The 20514-nt window shown below is 32.4% G+C and overlaps 1 protein-coding gene across 1 annotated transcript; it reads left to right on the plus strand.

Moving 5' to 3' along the window:
• The first annotated feature begins 2873 nt into the window (after positions 1 to 2873).
• On the plus strand, positions 2874 to 12827 carry LOC142354110 (piezo-type mechanosensitive ion channel component-like). Its single transcript, XM_075406380.1, has 2 exons — positions 2874 to 3147; positions 10158 to 12827. Exons 1-2 carry the CDS (start codon positions 3055 to 3057, stop codon positions 12825 to 12827), a joined length of 2763 nt encoding a protein of 920 aa, XP_075262495.1. The 5' UTR covers positions 2874 to 3054.
• Positions 12828 to 20514: the final 7687 nt, after the last annotated feature.

The following is a 20514-nucleotide window of genomic DNA, read 5'->3' on the forward strand; positions in this document are numbered from 1 at the left end:
AACACAATCATTGTAGACTCAAAAGAGGGCTATTTCCACTTCAACTTCCGTTGAAAGTGCACTTTAATTAAATCTTTGCAGTTTTTTGCGAATTTTACTCGTTGGTTATCAAAAACGCACCATTTATTTAAAAAACCCACCAATCATCTACATCTATAACAATCGAAAAAAGTGTTCCTAATGGAAGAACATCATTAGCAGGGCTAGTTTTGGACCAATCTAGGACTTACAATCCAAAAATAATTCGGATTGTAATCAGTCGGTCTTTTTCTAAATCAAATTAGTTGATCTTAAAGCTCAGAAATGAATTTTCGTGCTGTTTTTGACAAAAAAATTTAATGAAAAATAATAAATATAGTCGACAATCTTTTCTGTCTTTAAAAATAAAATCAACCGCACTTTTTTGAAAAAAATCAACAATTTTAGCAATTTCCTGAATTTTTGACTAAAATTTTGTCAATTTTGCTAAAATTGTTGATTTTTTTTCAAAAAAGTGCGGATGATTTTATTTTTAAAGACAAAAAAGATTGTCGACTATATTTATTTTTTTTTCATTAAATTTTTTTGTCAAAAACAGCACGAAATAAGCTTCTTTAGTCCTCTTTGAATAAATTTGCCGGAAGTGCACACCCAAACACCACTAACACAATCTTTGTAGACTCAAAAGAGGGCTATTTCCACTTTTTTAAAAATTTGCCGGATGTGCACACCCAAACACCACTAACACAATCATTGTAGACTCAAAAGAGGGCTATTTCCACTTCAACTTCCGTTGAAAGTGCACTTTAATTAAATCTTTGCAGTTTTTTGCGAACTTTACTCGTTGGTTATCAAAAACGCACCATTTATTTAAAAAACCCACCAATCATCTACATCTATAACAATCGAAAAAAGTGTTCCTAATGGAAGAACATCATTAGCAGGGCTAGTTTTGGACCAATCTAGGACTTACAATCCAAAAATAATTCGGATTGTAATCAGTCGGTCTTTTTCTAAATCAAATTAGTTGATCTTAAAGCTCAGAAATGATAGGTCCAATTGGTTTTCTATGCAGCTCCAAATTAATGAGTCTAGTTTTTTTGAAAGCTTATGGTCGTTTTGACTTTTAAAAATATTTGATTTTTCAATAAATAACGGCTTATTGAACTTTGCCTCTATTTTTCATGATTAGTTTGGTCAACTTGTAGCTTAGTGTCAGCAAAGAAAGAATGCTTCTTCTTTCTACTGATTTAAAATTTAAGCTCGGTTGCGGTTTTATGCCTTAAGTTATGGTTTTCTGGCTTTAATACTACTTTTTTTTTACTTTTTTTAAAAATTTTTACGTATTTGCCCCTTTTTTCACGTTTTCTGGTTTTGTCACATTATCACGTTATTGAAAAATCACATATCACAATATTGGTGTTCAAAATAAGGCACAATTGATAGTATTAAAATCTTCAAAGACATAGATTATGGTTTAAACGGCTTCGACACTACTTTCTCGAAGAATTTAATTGAATTTTTAATTTTGTGTTCAACTGTCGTTTTTTACTTTGTCTTTTTAGTCGTATGAAATTTCCTGTATAATGACAGGTTTCACTGTCTTTTCATGCATTCATAGATGAGCCAATATTGTGATATTAGTAGATAGCTGATGGCTTTATGACTTTGAAAACAATTGTTTCCCAAAATAAAAATAAATACTTTTTAACTTCGCAGTTTTGTTCCTTTTATTGTCTATTTGTTTCCTGGTCTCGTTAATTACAGGTCAAATATGACACTACTGGTGTCAAGGAAATGTGTTAGAAGAGATTGATGTCACAAAATCAATGTTAAAAAAATTTATGACCTTACTGGCTTCGACACGGGTTTTTTACAGGAAAAAGTAAATGCGTTTTCTGGTTTTCATTTGGTTTTTTGTTTGTTGTCTATTTTTTGTACTTTTTGTAACCTCATAAAAAACTGAATACCAACAGGTCTTAATGCTCTTCTATAGAAGCATTGGCAATCGTAAACCTATGGGATATTTTAGTTGATTTCTAATGGTTTTCATTACTTTGAAATCAATTGTTTTTTGAAATAATAAGCTTAACTTTACTCTTTTTGTTTTCTATTGTCTAATTGTTGCCAAGCCTTATTATGGACTGGTGCCATATGTTTTCTGGTTTATCTGACGCTATTTTGGCTTTGTTATTAAGTTTTGTTTTTCAAAACGGACAAGGTTTTTGATGCAATTATTGTTTGTTGCTGTTGTTTGATTTTGCTGTTCGTCTTGACTCACTTTCTTCCTATTAGCATATCTCATCAATCCAATGCCTCATTTTTTTTCCACTGAGTTATTTGTTTTCTAGAGGCTATCTTTTCGTTCATACACCAATTTACACCCTTTTTCTGTTTTTCTATCTGTTCCTCATTTGGTAGACAATTATGCCAAAAATGCGGATGAGCGATGTCGGAACCTTATGTGCAATCGCACATTACCGATTCTCCTTGTTAAATTAATTCTTTTTTTCACACTAAGTGAGACAACGGCAATTTGTTAGTTTCAACAATACTTTTTAAAATTATTTTTAGCAACATGCCATGTATTGAGAACTTTTTTGTCAATGATAGTTTTGTAATAAAACGCTGACATAATGTTTCTATGAGAAAAGGATTGATTTTTCTCACCATTATGAATGACGACGTTGACCTTAATTATGAGAGCTGCTGTTTCATCGTAACCATCAGAGCTTTTTAAAATACAAATGGCACAATATTATTGGTAAGCTGTGAGATAATAGTTGAATTTGAGAAAGGTTTAAGATCGTTTGAAATATTTGCTGAGGAGCAAAATTTGTACATTTGAAACAATTGTGGTGACGTCATAACTAACATTAGTGAACTTGTAATGCCAGAGCATAATGAAAATTGTTAGAAAATTAATTTGAGATTGTTTAGCAAATACTTTCTGTGTATAAAGGGTTGTCCTTTTAGTTTCGATATTTGGCCTGTTGTTTACAAATTCGAATCATTAGGTGGGAATTTGATCCGTCGTTTGAATTTGAATTTAAGTTGTGAAATTCTCTGCTGGTTATGGACAAACGAATGTCCATGCCAGCGGTTGTTACTGCGGCTACTCACCAAAATGCAACTGGGCGAAAGGCATCTATGTGGAAACGAGTTCAGGTAAATCAATTTATGCGCTTTTGATGTTGTTAATTTAGTTTTTATTTCGACCCGACTTGTGGGGGGAGGAACTATATACTCAACTAGTTTTTTTTTTGTTCAGACAATTTTGACCGATCGATGTATTCATCGTCGAGAAATGTGAGTGGTATCATTGAAAAGCTCCTCCAGCGTAGAATTCAAAATTAAAAAGATGTGTTTTGAATTTCGTTTTTTTTCGAGGAGTTATCGAGGTTTAAAGATTTGTGTGAAACCGGGATATTTGGCATTATTTTCACTTTATCGTAATTTTTGTTCAAATTAAGATCTTTTCTATAAAAAAAATTATTTCAAAATTTTCAAAATTAGATTTCACGTTACAAAATGAATAAAATTTGTGTTCCTAATAGAAGACAGGCGATAAAAGCCTAGTTCTGGTTTCATAGGGAATTTTACTATCAAAAATAGAATTCTATTTGAGAGCTTTTTTGAAGAAAATTTTTCATTTTTTTTGTTTTTTTTAGTCACTTAGAGACAAGTCAATTTTCATATCGAGGTGCCGTTAATTACAAACCTCAATTGCAGTTAAACGATGCCCAATGAACAAAAAAATTGGTTTCAAGGAATCGCTCATGCTCATGAGTTTTTTTTGGCTGCGACTCAATTTTTTGTACTTTTTGAAAAAATTCTGATTTTCTTTTTGAGATTTTACTAAGTTTTTATAGTCTTGTGGCATAGATTCGTCGACTTAACTTGCAAAAGGCTTCCTTATGAGCCTTAAGTGAAGCCATCTAGTGCTTTGACCGGACAGCTAATGGCTCTTAAGTCTTTAAAACCAATTTTTCGCAAATTTTGAACGTTAGTCGATCTTTAGCTTTTTTTGTGAACTGTTGGTCAATCTCCGTACTAACAGGAACCCCCTCTCTACTGCAACCAAAATTAACCTGGTTAGCGGTTTTATCTTCTAAATATGCGGTTTTATGACTTCGATGCCACGAGTTTTCAATTTTTTTAATTATTGAATATTTTTCCACAATTTTTGTTCCTTTTCAAATCTTGCCACAACCCAAAATTGATTGTTCCCAATGGCTCAAAGAAGATCATCAAGGGAGCATAGCCAAAGTTTTCAGAAAAAAGCTTATGGTTTATATGACTTCGACTTTTTCCTCTCGCACTTTTCTACTTAAATCTTGGTTTTTGCTGTTAATTGTTTTTGTTTTCGTCATTAGACTTATTGTCACGTCTTTTTGATAACCTTTGAACAACAAACATCAATATCCTCCCATATACACTCAATATAGAGTATTTTTGACTTCCGTTGAAAGCTATTGAATGGCGTTGATACTACAGGTTTACTCAAAAATTTCGTGGTTTTAATATATTTGCTCATGTTTGTTGATTAATTGAAATCTTATTGCTGTTAGAAAGTTAATTAAAAATGTAAAAATTTTTAATGAAAAGTTCATTTTTTAAAGCCTTCGACAATTTTTTTTCAATTTTTTTTGAATTTGGTGTTTTTACTGGTTTTTCCCTTATTGTTTATGCTTCTAATTGCTAGCAAATGCAGTCAGTTGCTAGCAAATAGTCTGAAAATTTATATTTTTCTTTTTGGAAATTTCAAACTCTTCAGATTTTGTTGCTCTTTTCGTCAACTTGTAACATATTCTCATCATTGAGAGGTTCCATCCGATTCCTTGTAAATCAATTTGTCGATTGATTTTATGTCTTAACTGATGTTTTGTTTGTTGGACAATATGCGTTTTCAAGTTTTGTTAGTGTTCAAAATTTGTTTCCTTTTCTCTTCTTTTTAGCACTTTCGCGAATAACAGATCCCACTTATTTTCAAATGAGGCCAAAATAAAATTTTTTTTTATCTTTCAGTATAATTTCAACTGATTTAGTATAAATTACAATTGAAATGAAAAAAAAAATCGTATAATAGCTAATGATTTTTAATTTGTTTTCGCAAATAGTTGGTAATTTTTGAGTTTTTCTGCATCTTGAGTCCGTTTTAATGGCTTAGTCTAACCAAAAACAGGTCCTATCGTTTCTATAATTGCTTTTAAAAAAATTTATCAACAATTACTTCGTTTAATCTAATGTTTTTTGAGATTTGAAATCATTTGGTTGAAAAAAATGTTGAAAAAACTGTTTTTTGAATTTCTGAATTTCGCCTTATTATTTCTTCTGTTTGTCGACTCGTTACCAAGTCTCATTAAGGAAAATTCCAATCTGCTGTATAGTTAAGAAAAGATAATTTTGTGTAGTTAAGTTTTTATCTGGTTGCATTTGGACGTTGTTACCATGTGCTTTTAACTTTAGATAATAAATTTTTGTCATGAAATTTTTGTTTTTGCGTATTTTGTTGTTTGTTTTCTTTTTTTGTAATCTTTCTAGTGGCAGATCTGGTGAGTGCTGTAATGAGGCATGGCTTTATGTAATTTAATTAGTAGTTTGGGTGTGTAATGGTTTTTTAAAACTCAAACCAGCAATTTTTGATTGTTTTCTTTTGTTTGACAATAAAGACAAAAATAAAGACGAGCTCGGGTCGGAAAATCATGTGCGAACGCCCATAAACGAGCCTCCGTGTTGTGATTAGTTTTTGACCTGAGATAGGCTATTATATGGCATTGTATCTACGATAATCTCTGATATTCTTTCTTTCTAAAAAAAGTTATTTGAAGAATGTTCATAGTGTTTATATGTGCTCTGGACAATTGCTGGATTTGAAAAGAGCATTTTGTATCGTTTAATCCTCAATCCTCTAACGTAGAAAACTACGATTTAGTGATAGAATTATGTTGTTCTGGGAACTGTGAGGCAATCACAACTCAGAGCTGAGCTCGAAATTCCGATGGATTCCTAAGATTTTATATAAATTTAGACCTAAATTGTGCCCTGTCTTGATGCAGATGATATAAAAGTTTAACTTTGCGTTTAGCCATTGCGTTTAACTTGGATGATGAAAGAGACATCAAAACAAATCGCACATCGTTTTGCTGCTTTGAATAGAATCTCTACTTTAGAAATTGTCACCTTCTGTTTCTTGGCTATTGTTTTGCTATTCGTATCTTCTTCGAGCGGTGAGTAAAACTGAGCAACGTGAACATTTTTGCGTAAAATTTTTCTGGGAGACTGTATTACTTATATTTTTCCCTTTATTAAGTTTTTAATCGTGGTTTTGCGATACTTGTCTATACAACTAAGCTGCTTTGAAATTAACAGAAACTTCACTTTTGTTGCCTTAGTTGTAACAGGTCTTCCTAGAAATTTTCCAAGCAGCGTTTTTAGAGGCTCTCGGGATTTTTTGCAAAACAATTTGCTCCGCTTTTTGCCAAATTTATACAAAAGCTTTTGAAAGTATGCGATTAATAAAGTCAAATAAGACTTCTAAAGACAATACGTGTGTTTGTTTTCTATGAATATGCACAGTCACAATAAAATTTTTTTAATGATCGGCTTTGGAGATTTTAACTTTGTCGTTTAATTTTTTTCCAAACAAGGAGGCTCGGTAATGTGCGTTCGCACATTAAGTTCCGATCCGCTCATCTACATTTTTCACTGAATTGTCAACCAAATGAGGAAGAGAAAAAAATTAACATATTAACATATCGTTCAACAAACTACTAAAAGAATAAAACAATCTACTCCAGAGTGCCTATGAGACCTATGACTACCATGATATGACTACCAGAAAAAACGGACTACCAGACTCCTTGTCCATTTTTTGAGAACCACTTAAACATTTTTTGAAAGCCGATCAGCAAAAACAATAAAAATCTCCATTTGCATTTTTCGCAGGCGACAACATTTGTAAGTCAAATGACGCCCATTTTTGTGATACTGCGAAAAGAAAACAAAAACCTACAAAAAAAGGGGCAAATTTGCGAAAATCACGAAAATTGGTTTTATGAAAACTGGTTGTTCCAAGAAGAAAGACCACTTGAGGAAAAAAAATTGTTTTGAAGAGCAAAAAATATTTCAAAAGATAAATGATGTTATTTGTTTAGAGATTCTTAGCTACAATTTAAAAGAAATAAAATTGGCTGATCTCAAAAATCTAACTTTTTTTTATTAAAAGCAAATAATTTCAGAATTCATTGCCAACAAAAGCTTTCGACTAAAAGAGTAGAAAGTTTGTTTTGCAACTTCTCGGAAAACCAATTGCGACTGGTATTAATGAGACTTAATCATGAGACTATAAAATAAAATTAAATACAGGCTGAACTAATAAGTTTCAGAAACAGCTTTACGAAACCACAGTTTTGAAGCCATTAAATTTATAAGATATTAACCGCGAGAATAAAACATCTCCATTTGCGTCTCGTTTAATCATCATAACATCTTTTGTAAAACGACTATCACAAAATGACAAAAAAAGAACTACAAAAACTGAAGAGTATCTAAACTTCACAAAATTCTTCTGAAACAAAATGTCTAACCCCTGAAGACATCATTTAAAAAGTTTAAAAAATAGAAAAATTATTGCTTGATTCAACAAAAGTTGAAAAAGAGCTCTAAATAATGATGTTAATATGATACAGCATTAAAAAATACGAAAAAAAACGCAAACCAGAACAAAAAGGGATAAGTTGAAGAATACCATTACTCTTTTTTATAGAAATTTAATTCGAAAGTCAAAACAACCATTAGTTAAGAACCGATATCAAATAATCAAGTTCACTTGTTTATTTATAGTTGGCCACTGAGACCTTAATTACTCAATATTTGGCATATGACAGCAAAAATTAACAACACATAAAGCTCAAAAATAAAAAAACTACCAATTTCTGCAAGAGAATGGTGTCGCAGCCCTTCAAACCATATGTTATGAAAACAAAACTAATGTTCAGTTTCCTATGTTGTACATTTTTTTCAGTTAGATTGTTAAATAATGGGACAATTTATAAAAGAAACAAAAACACCAGCAATTTTGCGCAAAAATCAGAAAATTTTGTATGAAAACTCGTAGTACCAAAAGCAAGGAATTCCTCTGTTAGGATAATCGGCCACAAAATTAGTTTTTATTCTATAAAGAGGAAAAGTTGACCTGTACTTATTGAGAATAAGCAAAATGTTGACTAAAATAATATAAAAAATTGAGAAGTTCAAAAATTCAGAGAAGTTTCCGTTATAACAAATACATTCAATAACATAAGAGACGTTAGGTAACAACCGAATGAATACAAAAGGTTCACTTGCACCTCTTGAGGAAGAAAAATAGATGTTTAAGTGGTTTAATTTTATAAATCAGACGTCCAAATGATTAACAATTGAAGGCAAAAGACAAGAATTCAGTTAAAAATTACAAAAACTCTTCCTCAAAGCCATAAAAACCCTTTGATTCTCTGAAAAGAAACTGTAACCCTATTCGGCCTCAGATTTATGTAATTTGGAGCTGCCATTAAGGGAGCCGTGAATATAAAATATTGCCAGTATTTAACATTAAAGAAACAAAAGCAAAAAATTTTGAAAAAAGGCAGCATCAAAATGAAAACCAAAAAGTCTCTGATTATAAGAGTCCATGATATTATCGAACCTCTCCTTGATTCTGTCGCGCGCCAACCAAACTGATCAAATGTTCCAAGTACTGATGAATTAGACCAATTGTTGAGTGGAATTCTTCAAATATTGCTTTTTGTATAGTTATCGAGTTAAATCTTTAAAAAAACGGCAAAGTTTTAATTCCAGAAGACTGTCATACGGAGCTTAATTGCAACTGGAACTTTTTTTGAGTTTCGGGAGTCTGTTTTAAGGTTTCTAGGTCACTAAGTCTGGCAAACTTTAACAAAATGGACCGAAAAATCATATTTTGTGCCATTTTTGGATGAAAAAAATTCGAATTTTGAAATTTTTACCAAAAACTTGGCCATAAAAAACTTCAAACAAACAAATCACCAACTTCCTTCTATCTCTAACGGTAACAACAACACTCTGCCGTTAAAAATGTTAAGTTATTTTCAATTAGTTTAGCGAAATTTTGCCAATTTTGAGCAAAAGTTGCTGAAAATGTGAACAAAAACAGTCGAATGTTCACAAAAATTTAAACCTCGATAACTCGCTGTAAAATAAGAAAATAGAAAAAATCTTTTTAATTCCGTATTCTACGCTGAAAGGGCTTTTCAATGATGCCACTCACAATTCTCTACGTTGAATATATCGATCGGCCAAAATTGACTGAACAAAAAAAAACCCAGTTGAGTTTATAGTTCCTCCCTCCCCACTAAAGTGGGGGTCGGAACAATAACTTTCTCTTGAGCTGAGGAAATTGGTTAATTTTGCTTGTCTAACATATGGGCAAAGACTAGTTTTTGAAAGAAATTACTTGTTGCTGCAAATTCCAAATGGAAACTTGAGCGGTACCTTGATTCTTAGTCGATTTAATGCATAATAGTGCAGAAAACATCAAAAAGGGTACAAATGATAAAAACTTATACTTTGTACAATGAGCTGAGAATAGGCTGATTGAGGTAGTTTTTGGTATTCTATCCTTGTTCTCATCTCAAAATTTGTGGGTAAGGAATTTAAACAATTTATCAAGCAATCAATATAAAACTTCAATAGTGTGGAAATTGAAGTTGATCAAAATGTTTGTATACCGAGGAATTAAGACTGCAACAGAATAAAGACTTTGCCAGCTTTCTATGACAACTGCTCCAAATATTTGCTTCGAGTTGTTCACGGATAATAAGTTTTTCATCAATGTGAAAAGAACAAATTTTATCCCAAAAAATAGATCTCAATAAGACTGGAATAAGACTAAAATAAGACTAAAATAGATCTCAATAACACTAAAATAGATCTCAATAAAGAGATCTCAATAGATCTCAATAGGAAATACTCATTAGTCTGATCTAACATAGTAATGAAAACAGCAATTTTGTTCGAGTAGAAAAAATTAGTTCCGATCTATGTTGGAATGTTCTGAGATTCGAACGAGTGCCCTTGTTGTAGCCTAGATAAAAAGATTCTTCGAGAGCAATTCGTCCCACACTAGTCGGCCATTTTTTAATAAATTTAAATATTTTCAGATCCAGTTATCGAGCAAAACTACGAAGAAGACCTTAAGTAATCGAAAGATCTGTGCTTCCCTCTATTTTCGTGTTATCTTTCCCCTAATATTGCTTTTCCCAATATTCACCCGAATCGATCTTTGTTCAGGTGTGTTTATTCTGTTCTTCTTTGCACACCCTTTCGTTCCCTCCCCAGGATGTCCGGTTTTGTCAACGGGTACCAAAGTGTACCTCGTGTTGTTAGCCCTATTCTCTGCCCTGTCATTCTTAGCCCAATTATGTTACGTAATTATTCTTTATCTGTGGGAGGAGTTACGTAACGAGCTTACATGTGAGTCATATTTGGAGAAATTATTACGACAAATTGGGTTTGCAAATATCTACCACGCTAAACTTTTCCATTTCGTAATTATTTTGGTTCCGAATTTGCTGGTTTTTCTGTCTGTTATAATCGCGTTTTTGTTTCAATCGGTTTGTCGACGAAGACCGACATTAACGTACGTAAATGGAACAGAATCTGAACGAAAGAAAATTCTGAATTTGAGGCAGAAAAACGAAGAACGAGGTCGTTATGAATTCCTGATTTACTTAAAACCGGTTGCTTATTTTTTATCGATAGTTTCTTTAATAGCAGCTGCGAGTTGTTTTCCCTCGCTGCTGTCTCTGGTTTACCTGTTAGGCTTTCTGGCTTTGGGTACTCTTAGAGCATTACATGTTCCGTTTGACCGTTTCATGCCGGCATTGAGCGCTGTTTTGACATTTATAAGCGCGATTCATTTTCTAGCGATTTACTTCTATCAATTCGAGTTTGCACGAGAGATACTTGGTAGCAGTAATAAATGGTTATTACTAATTGGTATTTCAGACCCTGTTTTTTATACCTGTTCTAACTCGACTGATTATGATCCGCTATCAATTATGAATGTGACCTTTTATAAGAATCAATTTATAAATGATTTTCAGCCTCTATTTGTTCTGATGTTGTTTTACACGATGGCCGAGAGGTGTAACTTTTACCATTTAGTATCTAAGTACAAAGATATTTTCGAAACAAGATCTGAAAATCAGAAAAGAAGAGCGAAAGATCCGGCACAGCATATTTTTAAACCAGGATCTCTTTTGCATAAAATTTTGGTTCGAACGAATTTCCTAACTATGTGTGGATATATCATCGATCAAATTTTAGCCAATTCTTATTTGCTATCGGTGGCTGTTATGATTTTGTGGAGTATTTTATGCCACGGATTTTTGGCTCTAGTTCTTTTGTTTATCGCTATTTACCTCTGGAGCCGGACCGATTCCAGTTTCAGAACCAAAAATTTCGCGCCGTTTTTGTGTATTTACTGTTCGGTGTACATTATTATACAACATGTATTCAACTTTAGAGTTCGGGACGAAATAGTTCCAGATTTATTTTACATAGGCTTATGGAAATTGACACTTGAAGACATTCGTTTGACGACTGACTTTCCGATGACATTCTATATCGGTTGTCAATGTTTGGGTCTAATTGCATTTTGGCAGTTATTACATACGTTTATGGAGGCTAGATACGGGCGCAAACGCGACCCACAGAATTTCAACCAAGAACGCCGATTGGGCGCTGTTGAGGTGACGATAAATCAAACTTTGGAGGAGAGCATGAAAAGTGGTCGGCGAAGTACTTTAGCGGCTCTAACCATTTCTGTCCAGGCTAAAAAGCGCCAACTTAAAGAAACGTTAGCAGCTGTTTGGATGTGTTTTTGCATTATTACTTTGATATTAATTTGCACAGTTTCAGAAACAAATTACTACAATATAGTCTACATGGTGTTTTATCTGGTCTTTTCGGGTTTCACCATTTTCAAACTTATGCTCCAGAAAAAAGTGCCAGACTTTGAAAAGTTCTTAAAGTTGTTATTGTTTTATTCAATGGTAGTGTTTTTGGCATTCTATGCTTTGAATTTCAGCTTTCTTTACAATAACAGGCACATTGAGAAGTTTCTAACGGATAACGAATTATCGCCATCGTTTGCTAACGTGATTCCGATCGCTATTTTGTTAATCGCCATCAAAATTCAATTTGACTTTTTCAGCTCCGATTTCCGGAGTTTTATGCAAGAACTAGCGACCGGTTCCGCAAGACCGAAATCGATAGATGAAGTGACGAAAGAGACGAGTAACGAAAATGTTAAATTAGCCGTCAAAATCCAACGATTTTTCGGTCAATTAGTCGAGTTAGTTTGGCTAACATTAGCAATTCACATGGACAAGATTATTCTAATTGCGCTTATGGGAACAATCTTAAACGAAAGGTCAGCTTTCAATTTCATCTTACTGATTGGGTTTTGTTGTCTGTGTCAATTCAGTAGTCAGTTTCAAAAATTCGCCCAAAATGTAGTTTTTATTGGCTGTTGTTCAATTATTATTCTGAGAATGCTTTACGGAACTAGTTTGAACAATTTAGTAAATAAAACGCATTTAGCCAATTGCTCGGTGTCTGATGAAAATAATAGCACTGATATTTTTCCGTGGACTAAAAGCTTTTATCTTTGGGTTGGCCTGGACATGAAAAATGTTGACAGTGCTGATTATAACGATGATGCGGTTCCGTTGGATTACTTGTGGACTTATCTGATTGTCATATCTTTAGGAACTGTTTATTCTCTTTTTGAGACTAGGTGCACACTAAACAAGGCGGCTCGTTAATGTGCGTTCGCACATGATGTTCCGACCCGAGCTCATCTACATTTTTGACTAAAATGTCAACCAAATCAAGAGATAACAAAAATAGATGTTTGAGTTTAAAACAATCGTTACACATTCTATCTACTAATTGAATTACTAATGCCATGCTTCATTACAGCACCAACGTGACCTGACATTGAAGAGACTAGAAAAAAAATAGCACCAACAAAATTTTGGCGGCAAAAAATGAATATCTAAATTTAAAAGCACCTGGTAACAACGTCAAAATGCAGTCAGATAAAACCTTAACTACACAAGTTTACCTTTTACTAACTATACAGCAGATGAAAAGTTTTCTTAACGAGACTAGGTAACAAGCCGACAAAAAGAACGAACAGTGAGGCGAAACTTAAAAATTAATCAACATTTTTTGCACCAAGAAAATTCAAAAATCTTAAAAAACATTGGTTTTTAATAAAAAAATCCTTGATAAATTACTAAAAAGTCATTACAAAACCAAAAGCACCCGTCTGTGGTCAGACTATGCCATAGAAACAAACTAAAGAGAAACTCAAAAAATTACAAACGATTTGCGAAAACACAAACCTTTGCTACCATTAAAATCAATAGCTATCATCTGAATATGTATTTTTAATTCAGTTGTTATTTCTGCTATTTCAGTTGAAGGATTTATACTGAAAGATTAAATAAGTTTACTTGGGCCACATTTAAAAACCATTGGGATCTGTTATTACGCGATTCTTCTGAAGGAAGAGAAAAAGAAACGCAAAAAATGGCCATTCAATAAACGTTCAGAAAAACGAAACAACAGTGGCACATAATATCAATATATATGTTATTTCTTGAAATACACGAAATTCGATGGGACATCTGATTGATGAATAGAAGTTAAATTTGACGAAAGGAACCTATTCGCTCTATACTGAATGTTTCGAGCAACATCATTCATTCAGTCCTCAATTACAAGCCTATGAGATCTGTGAGCAATTTACGGCTACCTAAAGAACAAAAACAGCGAATTCAGGAAAAAAAATTGAGCGACAAAAGGGTCGAAGGCATTAAAAAAATGAACTTTTCACTAAACACTCTTCAATTTTAAATTAATTTTTCAGCAGCAATGGGAAAACCTTTTTTATCAATATAATTTCAAAAAATCAACAAATATAAACAAATACATTAGACGCACGAAAATTGCGGGAAAACACGTATTATCAACGCCATTAAATTCATTAGCCTTCAACGGAAGCCAGTATATACAATAAATGATGCCTCGAGGGGACAATAAGTTTTTTTGCCAATCGTATTTCATCAATAAGACCTTACAACAAGTTAATGACTATGAAAACAACAACAGAGAGAGGCAAAAACCACAAATTCAGTAGAAAAGTGCCTGAAGAAAATGTCGAAGCAACTCAAATCATAAGCTCTTCCCTGAAAACTTTATTTATGATCCGTTGAACTTCTTCCCTAAACCAATAGGGACTCTCAGCAGTAAGATGATGTGATAAGATTTCAAAAGGATCGAAAAACAAAATAAAGTACCCAAAAAAAATATGAATTCTCGTGGCATTGATGTTTTAAAACTAATAGGTAGAAGATAAAACCGCTAACCAGATTAATTTTGGCTATAGTAGAACGGAAATGGATTCTGTTAGAACCAACAATGACCAAGAGTATTCACGAAAAAAAATTAGGAATGGTTGAATTTCAAAAAAGTTTCGAAAAATTATTTTTAAACCCTTAACAGCCAGTAAACTCAATCTTTCATCGGAGCTCAATGACGATGCTCAGATATAACCCATAGGGAGGAAAATGATGTCTGTCATGCATAGATAGTTAAAAAGACATCACAATAAGTCTTATGACAGAAAACAATAACAAAAACAGCAAAAACTAAAATTCAGTAGAAAAATGCGAGAAGAAAGTGTCGAAGACAATTAAACCATTAGCTATTCTCTGAAAACTTTCTCTGTGATCCACTGAACGTCCTCTCTAAGCCAATTGGATTACAATAATCTTTGGATAATGTGATAAAGAGTTCAAAAGTGACCAATAATTCAAAAAATCCAAAAAAAAAATTTAAAAAAATTGAAATCTTTGTCATTGAAGTCATATAACCAATAGCTAGAAGATAAAACAGCTAAACAGAATATTTTTAGTCGCAGTAAAAAGCAAGTGGGTCCAGTCAATACTGAAACTCACTAACAGTTCAAGAAAAATTTAGGAATTGTTATTGTTCAAATAAAATTTTCGAAAAATGATTTTTATTTTAACAGACATTAAATTCAATAGCTTTCAACAGAAGTCAATAAAAACGCTCAAAGATGCCCCGGTGGCAGTACATTTATGTTTGTCATGCATAGGTATTCATTATGAGATCACAGTAAGTATAATGACTATTAAAACAACAAAAAAAAACAGGAGAAAACCAAAAAATCAGTAGAAAAGTGCAAGAAGAACGTGTCGAAGCCATTTAAACCATAAATTTTTGTTTAAAATTATTATTGGTCATCCACAGAACATCGTTTTTAAGCTAATGGGAACTGTCAATATTTGGATAATGTGATAAGATTTCAAAAGTAACCAATAATACGTAAAAATCCAAAAAAAATTTTAAAAAATTGAAATTTTTTGTCATTGAAGTCATATAACCAATAGATAGAAGATAAAACCGCTAACCAGTTTAATTTTGGTTGCAGTAGGAAGGAAGAGGGTGCTCTCACCCCTGGACTGACTTACAATTCACTATAATAAGATTATGATTCTTTAATATTCAAAAAAAATTCGAAAAATTATTTTTTAAGTCTTAACAGCCATTAGCCGCCCCCTCAATGAAATAGACATGTTCACTTAATGCTCATTATGGAACATATTGCACTGTTAGTCAATGAATCCCTACCATAGGACTCCAAAAAAAATAGTAAAACTTCAAAAAGAAATTCAAAATTTCATTCAAAATTACGAAAACTCAGAATCGAAGCCAAAAAAAAACATGAGCAATTCCTTGAAAACGACGTTTTTTGTTCATTGCGCTTCATTCGACTATAAAGGAGTTTTGTCATTAATAGAACGTCGATATAAAATGTGACTTGTCTCTAGGTGACTTAAAAAAGCAAAAAAGAGAAAAGTTTTATTAAAAAAAGGGCTCTCAATTAGAGTTCGATTTTTTTTTGATAGTGAACTTCCCTATGAGACCAGAACTAGTCTTTCTATCGCCTTGCATTCAACTTTTACGAACTCAAAATTTATTCTTTTTATAGAAATTTGAATTAATGTTTTCGTAAAAAAGATCTTAGTTTGAAGAAAATTGTACTAAAAGTGAACAATCATGCTAAAGATCCCATTGTTCACACAAAACTTCAATCCTCGATAACTCCTCGAAAAAAACGAAATTCAAAAAAATCTTTTTACTTTTGAATTCTACGCTGGACCAGCTTTTTAATGATACCACTCACATTTCTCTACGACGAATATATCGATCGGCCAAAATTCACTGAACAAAAAAAAAAAACCCATTTGAGTATATAGTTCCTTCCCCCACAAGTGGGGTCGGAACAATAACGTAGCGAGGACAAAAATGCACGGTTTTGAGTAAAATTGAAGGAGTATTTAATTGCTCGAAGACGAAGTTGGTAGCAATTTTATTAGTCCTGTGGTCTCGAAGAGGAGTATTGGTTTTCATTGTTTTTTTAATGGACGTACTATTTTAACGTTCAGACGGCGTTTTCTTATATATACTTTCATTTTCTTCATTTTTGGATCTTGAAGCGGACTTTTTCTAAAGTCAGTGCATATGGCACCTTATTTTTGATAATCAACGCATTGAATGCCTCTTTTTAACTTGAGGTTTTTTTTTTGTTTTATAAAATTGTCTGCATGCTAATCCGATTTCAGTAGTTTTTGTCCAAATTTTTGTTGTCTTTTTTTGTATTTTGGTTTTAATTACTGGACATTCACTGAATATTTTCTCTTAATTGCTTTTTTTAAAAAAAATTTTGACTTTTTTTTAAAATGTTTTAATGTTTCGAATCTTCTAATTCTGTTATTACTTCTTTTTATCTATCTATTCAGGTGAGGGGCTTTTTAGTGAATGCTAAATAATGAAAGGTATATGTTTTTCTACTTCATTTTTTTCAAGTTGACTTTCAACTTCCAAAAAGCAAGAAATGGTCTTTTTAATTCCATGTTTTCTACAATTTGTCTATATATCCTCCTCATTCTAGCATGTTTCATTCTAGTTTTCTAATACTTTTATCGTTTCATTTGCTCTGTTTTTATCAGTTATTAAAAAATTTATTGCTTCTAGCCTTTTCTTAGATTTTTTTCATATCCTCGTTTGCAAATAGTTTCCTTTAAAATAATGCAATACTGAGAAATTGCTGGAGTTCCGGTTTTGCACTGATTAATGTTTTCTGCAAATATTCTTGGGGCTACCGCTTTTTGCTTCGAACAATTTGCCTTCTAATATTTTTCTGTTTCTTTTGTCCTTTGCCTAATTTAATTTCAATAATATAATATAATTCATCTGTCCTTTCTCCGTTTAGAAAGAAGTATATTCCATTATACCCGTAATAACAGTGACTCAAAAACAATCGAATTTGGTGGTTCTTGGGTCCTACTATCGGGGCCAACCGCTCGCCGGTCGTTTGAGAGCAATTCGCCCGACATTATTGTTTATGCTTTTTTGGGAAACGTGTACATCCATTAGGATTTTTGGTTTCGCTCAGTCAAATTACCTTAAAATTTCACGTAGGCTAAAAATTATTTTTCTGGTTAAATCAACCTTAAATTTTTTTAGTGTGGCATAGTTATAAGAGTGAGAAGTTTTTGCAATGGGAACAACATTGCTGCTTATTGCGGGTTTGCGAGTTACGACCCATTCTTAATACACCTTTTATAGATGAACCGTAATATGAAACTTTTGAGATTTCAGCTGTTTCTCTGTAAAAAGGCTAATATTACCATGAGTCTATTATACACATAAATAAAATAAGTTAAAAAAATTTTAATTGCTTTAAGCGAAGTTTTGAATAATTAGGGGTTTAGTGTCGTTCTTTTTAATTGGCTTTTCTGCATTGTAGTTTTTATGTCTGATGACTTTGTTCTCTATTCATCAATGATCAATTTATTCATATTATTCATGTTATATCTCTTGGACTCTCAATATTAGCTGAGCGGTATTATGTGTCACGTTCTGTCAAGAAAATGAAATGGACCGTTCACTGCCAAGTTCTGGTGAAAGTTTCAGTATTGACAATTTTACAATTTTTTGTTTCAATGGAAATGGTTTTGACTATAGAATTGTTAGTTTGACAAATAAATAGGACTTGGCTGAGATCTAAACTTAAAAAATGGTCATTTTGACCGAAATATGATTTCAGAGAGCAATTTCAAAGATAAATTATTAAGTTGAGGAATGAAGTTCAATAAGTAGTCGTCGTTTTTAAAATAATTCTGTATTTATGTTTGCACGTGTGTTTTACCTTCAACTCTGATCCGTTACATGGGCCGTTGCTAATAACTATTATACACAGGTGAATTTTTAAAAATGAATTTGGTTCTGTTTAATAGCCGCCTCAGCTTCTGTTTTCTTTTACAATTCAAGGAATTTGAATTGTGTTGGTGCGCTGTCTTTTTTTAAGATCTGTTCACGCGTTTTTGGGCTTTTTCACGTCAGTGAGAAGTCAGATTAGGGTGGTGATTTTGGTCACACTGAAATTGTAAAGGTAGCAAAAAATCGAGTAGGTTTCAGGCGTGACTTTTTTCGAAATTGGTGTTTGAAATTGGTGTTTGAACAATTTGGCGGTTTTTTGAGATGGATTTTTTTCAAGTGCGTCAATTTGACTTCTATTTTCAGAGTTTCCTCTCCTTCAGTGCGTTTAAGATGGTGCCTATGTGTTGTAATTGTGCTTATTTGCCTTTGCTGGAATTCATAAAGGGGCAGCTAAAACTTTTTATGACTTTGCCACTATTTGTTGTCATAAAATATTAGTAATTTTAGATTTTGCCCCCTTTTTAAAATTATCTGTTGTCTCATCACTTAGCACCATCGGTGACAAGTCTGATCAATGACAGCTTGCTAATGAGGCATAAAAGAACCTAGTTAATGGCTCGAGTTAATAGCTAGTGGTTTTCATGACTTTGACGCTACTTTTTCTCAAAATTTTTGAGTGACTTTTTCAGTTCTGCTAGTATTTATTGTACTTTGTGATGTTTATCATTTAATCTCATTGAGGACAGGTTTCTGATGGTGTTAGGTTTATCGATTTAATCTTTTTTTCAAAGCTAGTGCGTTCTATGACTTTGACACTGATTGTTTTCAATAATAATTATTCATTTTTTTCAGGTTTGCGAGTTTTTCTTTTCAACTTTGTCGTATTAACTTAGTCTCATTATCGACAGGTCTCATTGGTTGCTGAAAAAGCTTCAATTAAACCCAGTCATTTCAGTTCAAAGCTGTTGCTTTTTGTGACTTTTACGCTTGTTCATTTTTAGAAAAATAATCTTAAGGATTTTTTTAGTTTTACTATTATTTGTTGTACTTTTTGGTGTCTTATCTTTATCTCAAATAATTAACTTAACTTAATCTCATTGATGACAGGTCTCAACGGTGGTCATCGAGGATTCAAATAATTGATGTAATTTTATTCTTCAGTAGCTGTTGCGATCTGTGACTTTTAAACTATGTCTTTTCCAAAAGTTTCAGTGAGTTTTATTGAGATTTTTGGTTGTTTTTGTCTTATTATTTAATTTTATTGGTGAAAGGACTCCGCGACTTTTAATGACAGGTTGATATTGAGATTTAGAGGAATATAGTTGGCAGTTTGAGTTGATAGTTGTTGTTTTTGATTTTGATCCTGTCTTTTCAAAAAAAAATAATTGTTGAATTTTTAGTCTTGCTGATTTTTGTTGTTCTGGTGTTGTTTTTTGCGTAGTCTCATTACTAACAGCTCTCATTTGCCTTTTAAAGCGGGGTTAATTATTGTCAGGTCATAAATTAATACAATGCTTGGAATTGTTTTTCAGGACTTGTCCTGCTATGTTTTTTTACTTCGTCGAATAGAATTTTTTCGCTTAACCTTAGTTCACAGCTCGTTCAACTTTTTGCATGAAATCTCTAATGCTTATTGGTATCGGTATCGGTACTAGTTCCTTTGTGGTCTCACTACGAAAGAGGAGTTTGTTCAGCTCCAAAATGACATCAAAATAGTTCGCACTTTAAAATTGTTTGTATAAAAATCATTTTTTCACTACCTTTTCTTCTTTCAATCCCAATCTTTGTTATGTGAATCAATGGCGGTAATTTTCCGGCAGTCTGCCGGGTATATGAATGTTTTCTTGGTTAGTTTGATTAACGTGAATTCTATTGTAGAGAAGTCTGATCTATGTTAGTTTTCAATCAGATATTTGTTCTTTTGTTAAAAAAAAATTACATTGTGCTCAATTTTCCTTTGCTATCGTAGTCGTGTCTACATCGGATAACAGCGATAATTAAAGCATCGTTGAACATTATATTGTTTTCAAGTTCGTGATCTGTTTACTTCTTTTTTTCTTTGAAGCTATAAAAGAGTATAAATGTTTCCTACGTTTGTTTAACACTGAATAAATAGTCTTTGAATTGAACATTAGTAAGAAGTTTGTGGTTTCCTGCGTAAGTATGCTCTTGTATTTTTGGTGTTTTCAGAGA

The sequence above is a fragment of the Convolutriloba macropyga genome, chromosome 15 (genome assembly GCF_964194025.1).
Source record: "Convolutriloba macropyga chromosome 15, txConMacr16.3, whole genome shotgun sequence".
NCBI lineage: Eukaryota > Metazoa > Xenacoelomorpha > Acoela > Convolutidae > Convolutriloba > Convolutriloba macropyga.

Coding starts and splice junctions, on each gene's coding strand:
- LOC142354110 (XM_075406380.1), top strand. CDS start 3,055: ATGGACAAACGAATGTCCATGCCAGCGGTTGTTACTGCGGCTACTCAC. Junction 3,148..10,157: donor CTATGTGGAAACGAGTTCAG/GTAAATCAATTT, acceptor AAATATTTTCAG/ATCCAGTTATCGAGCAAAAC.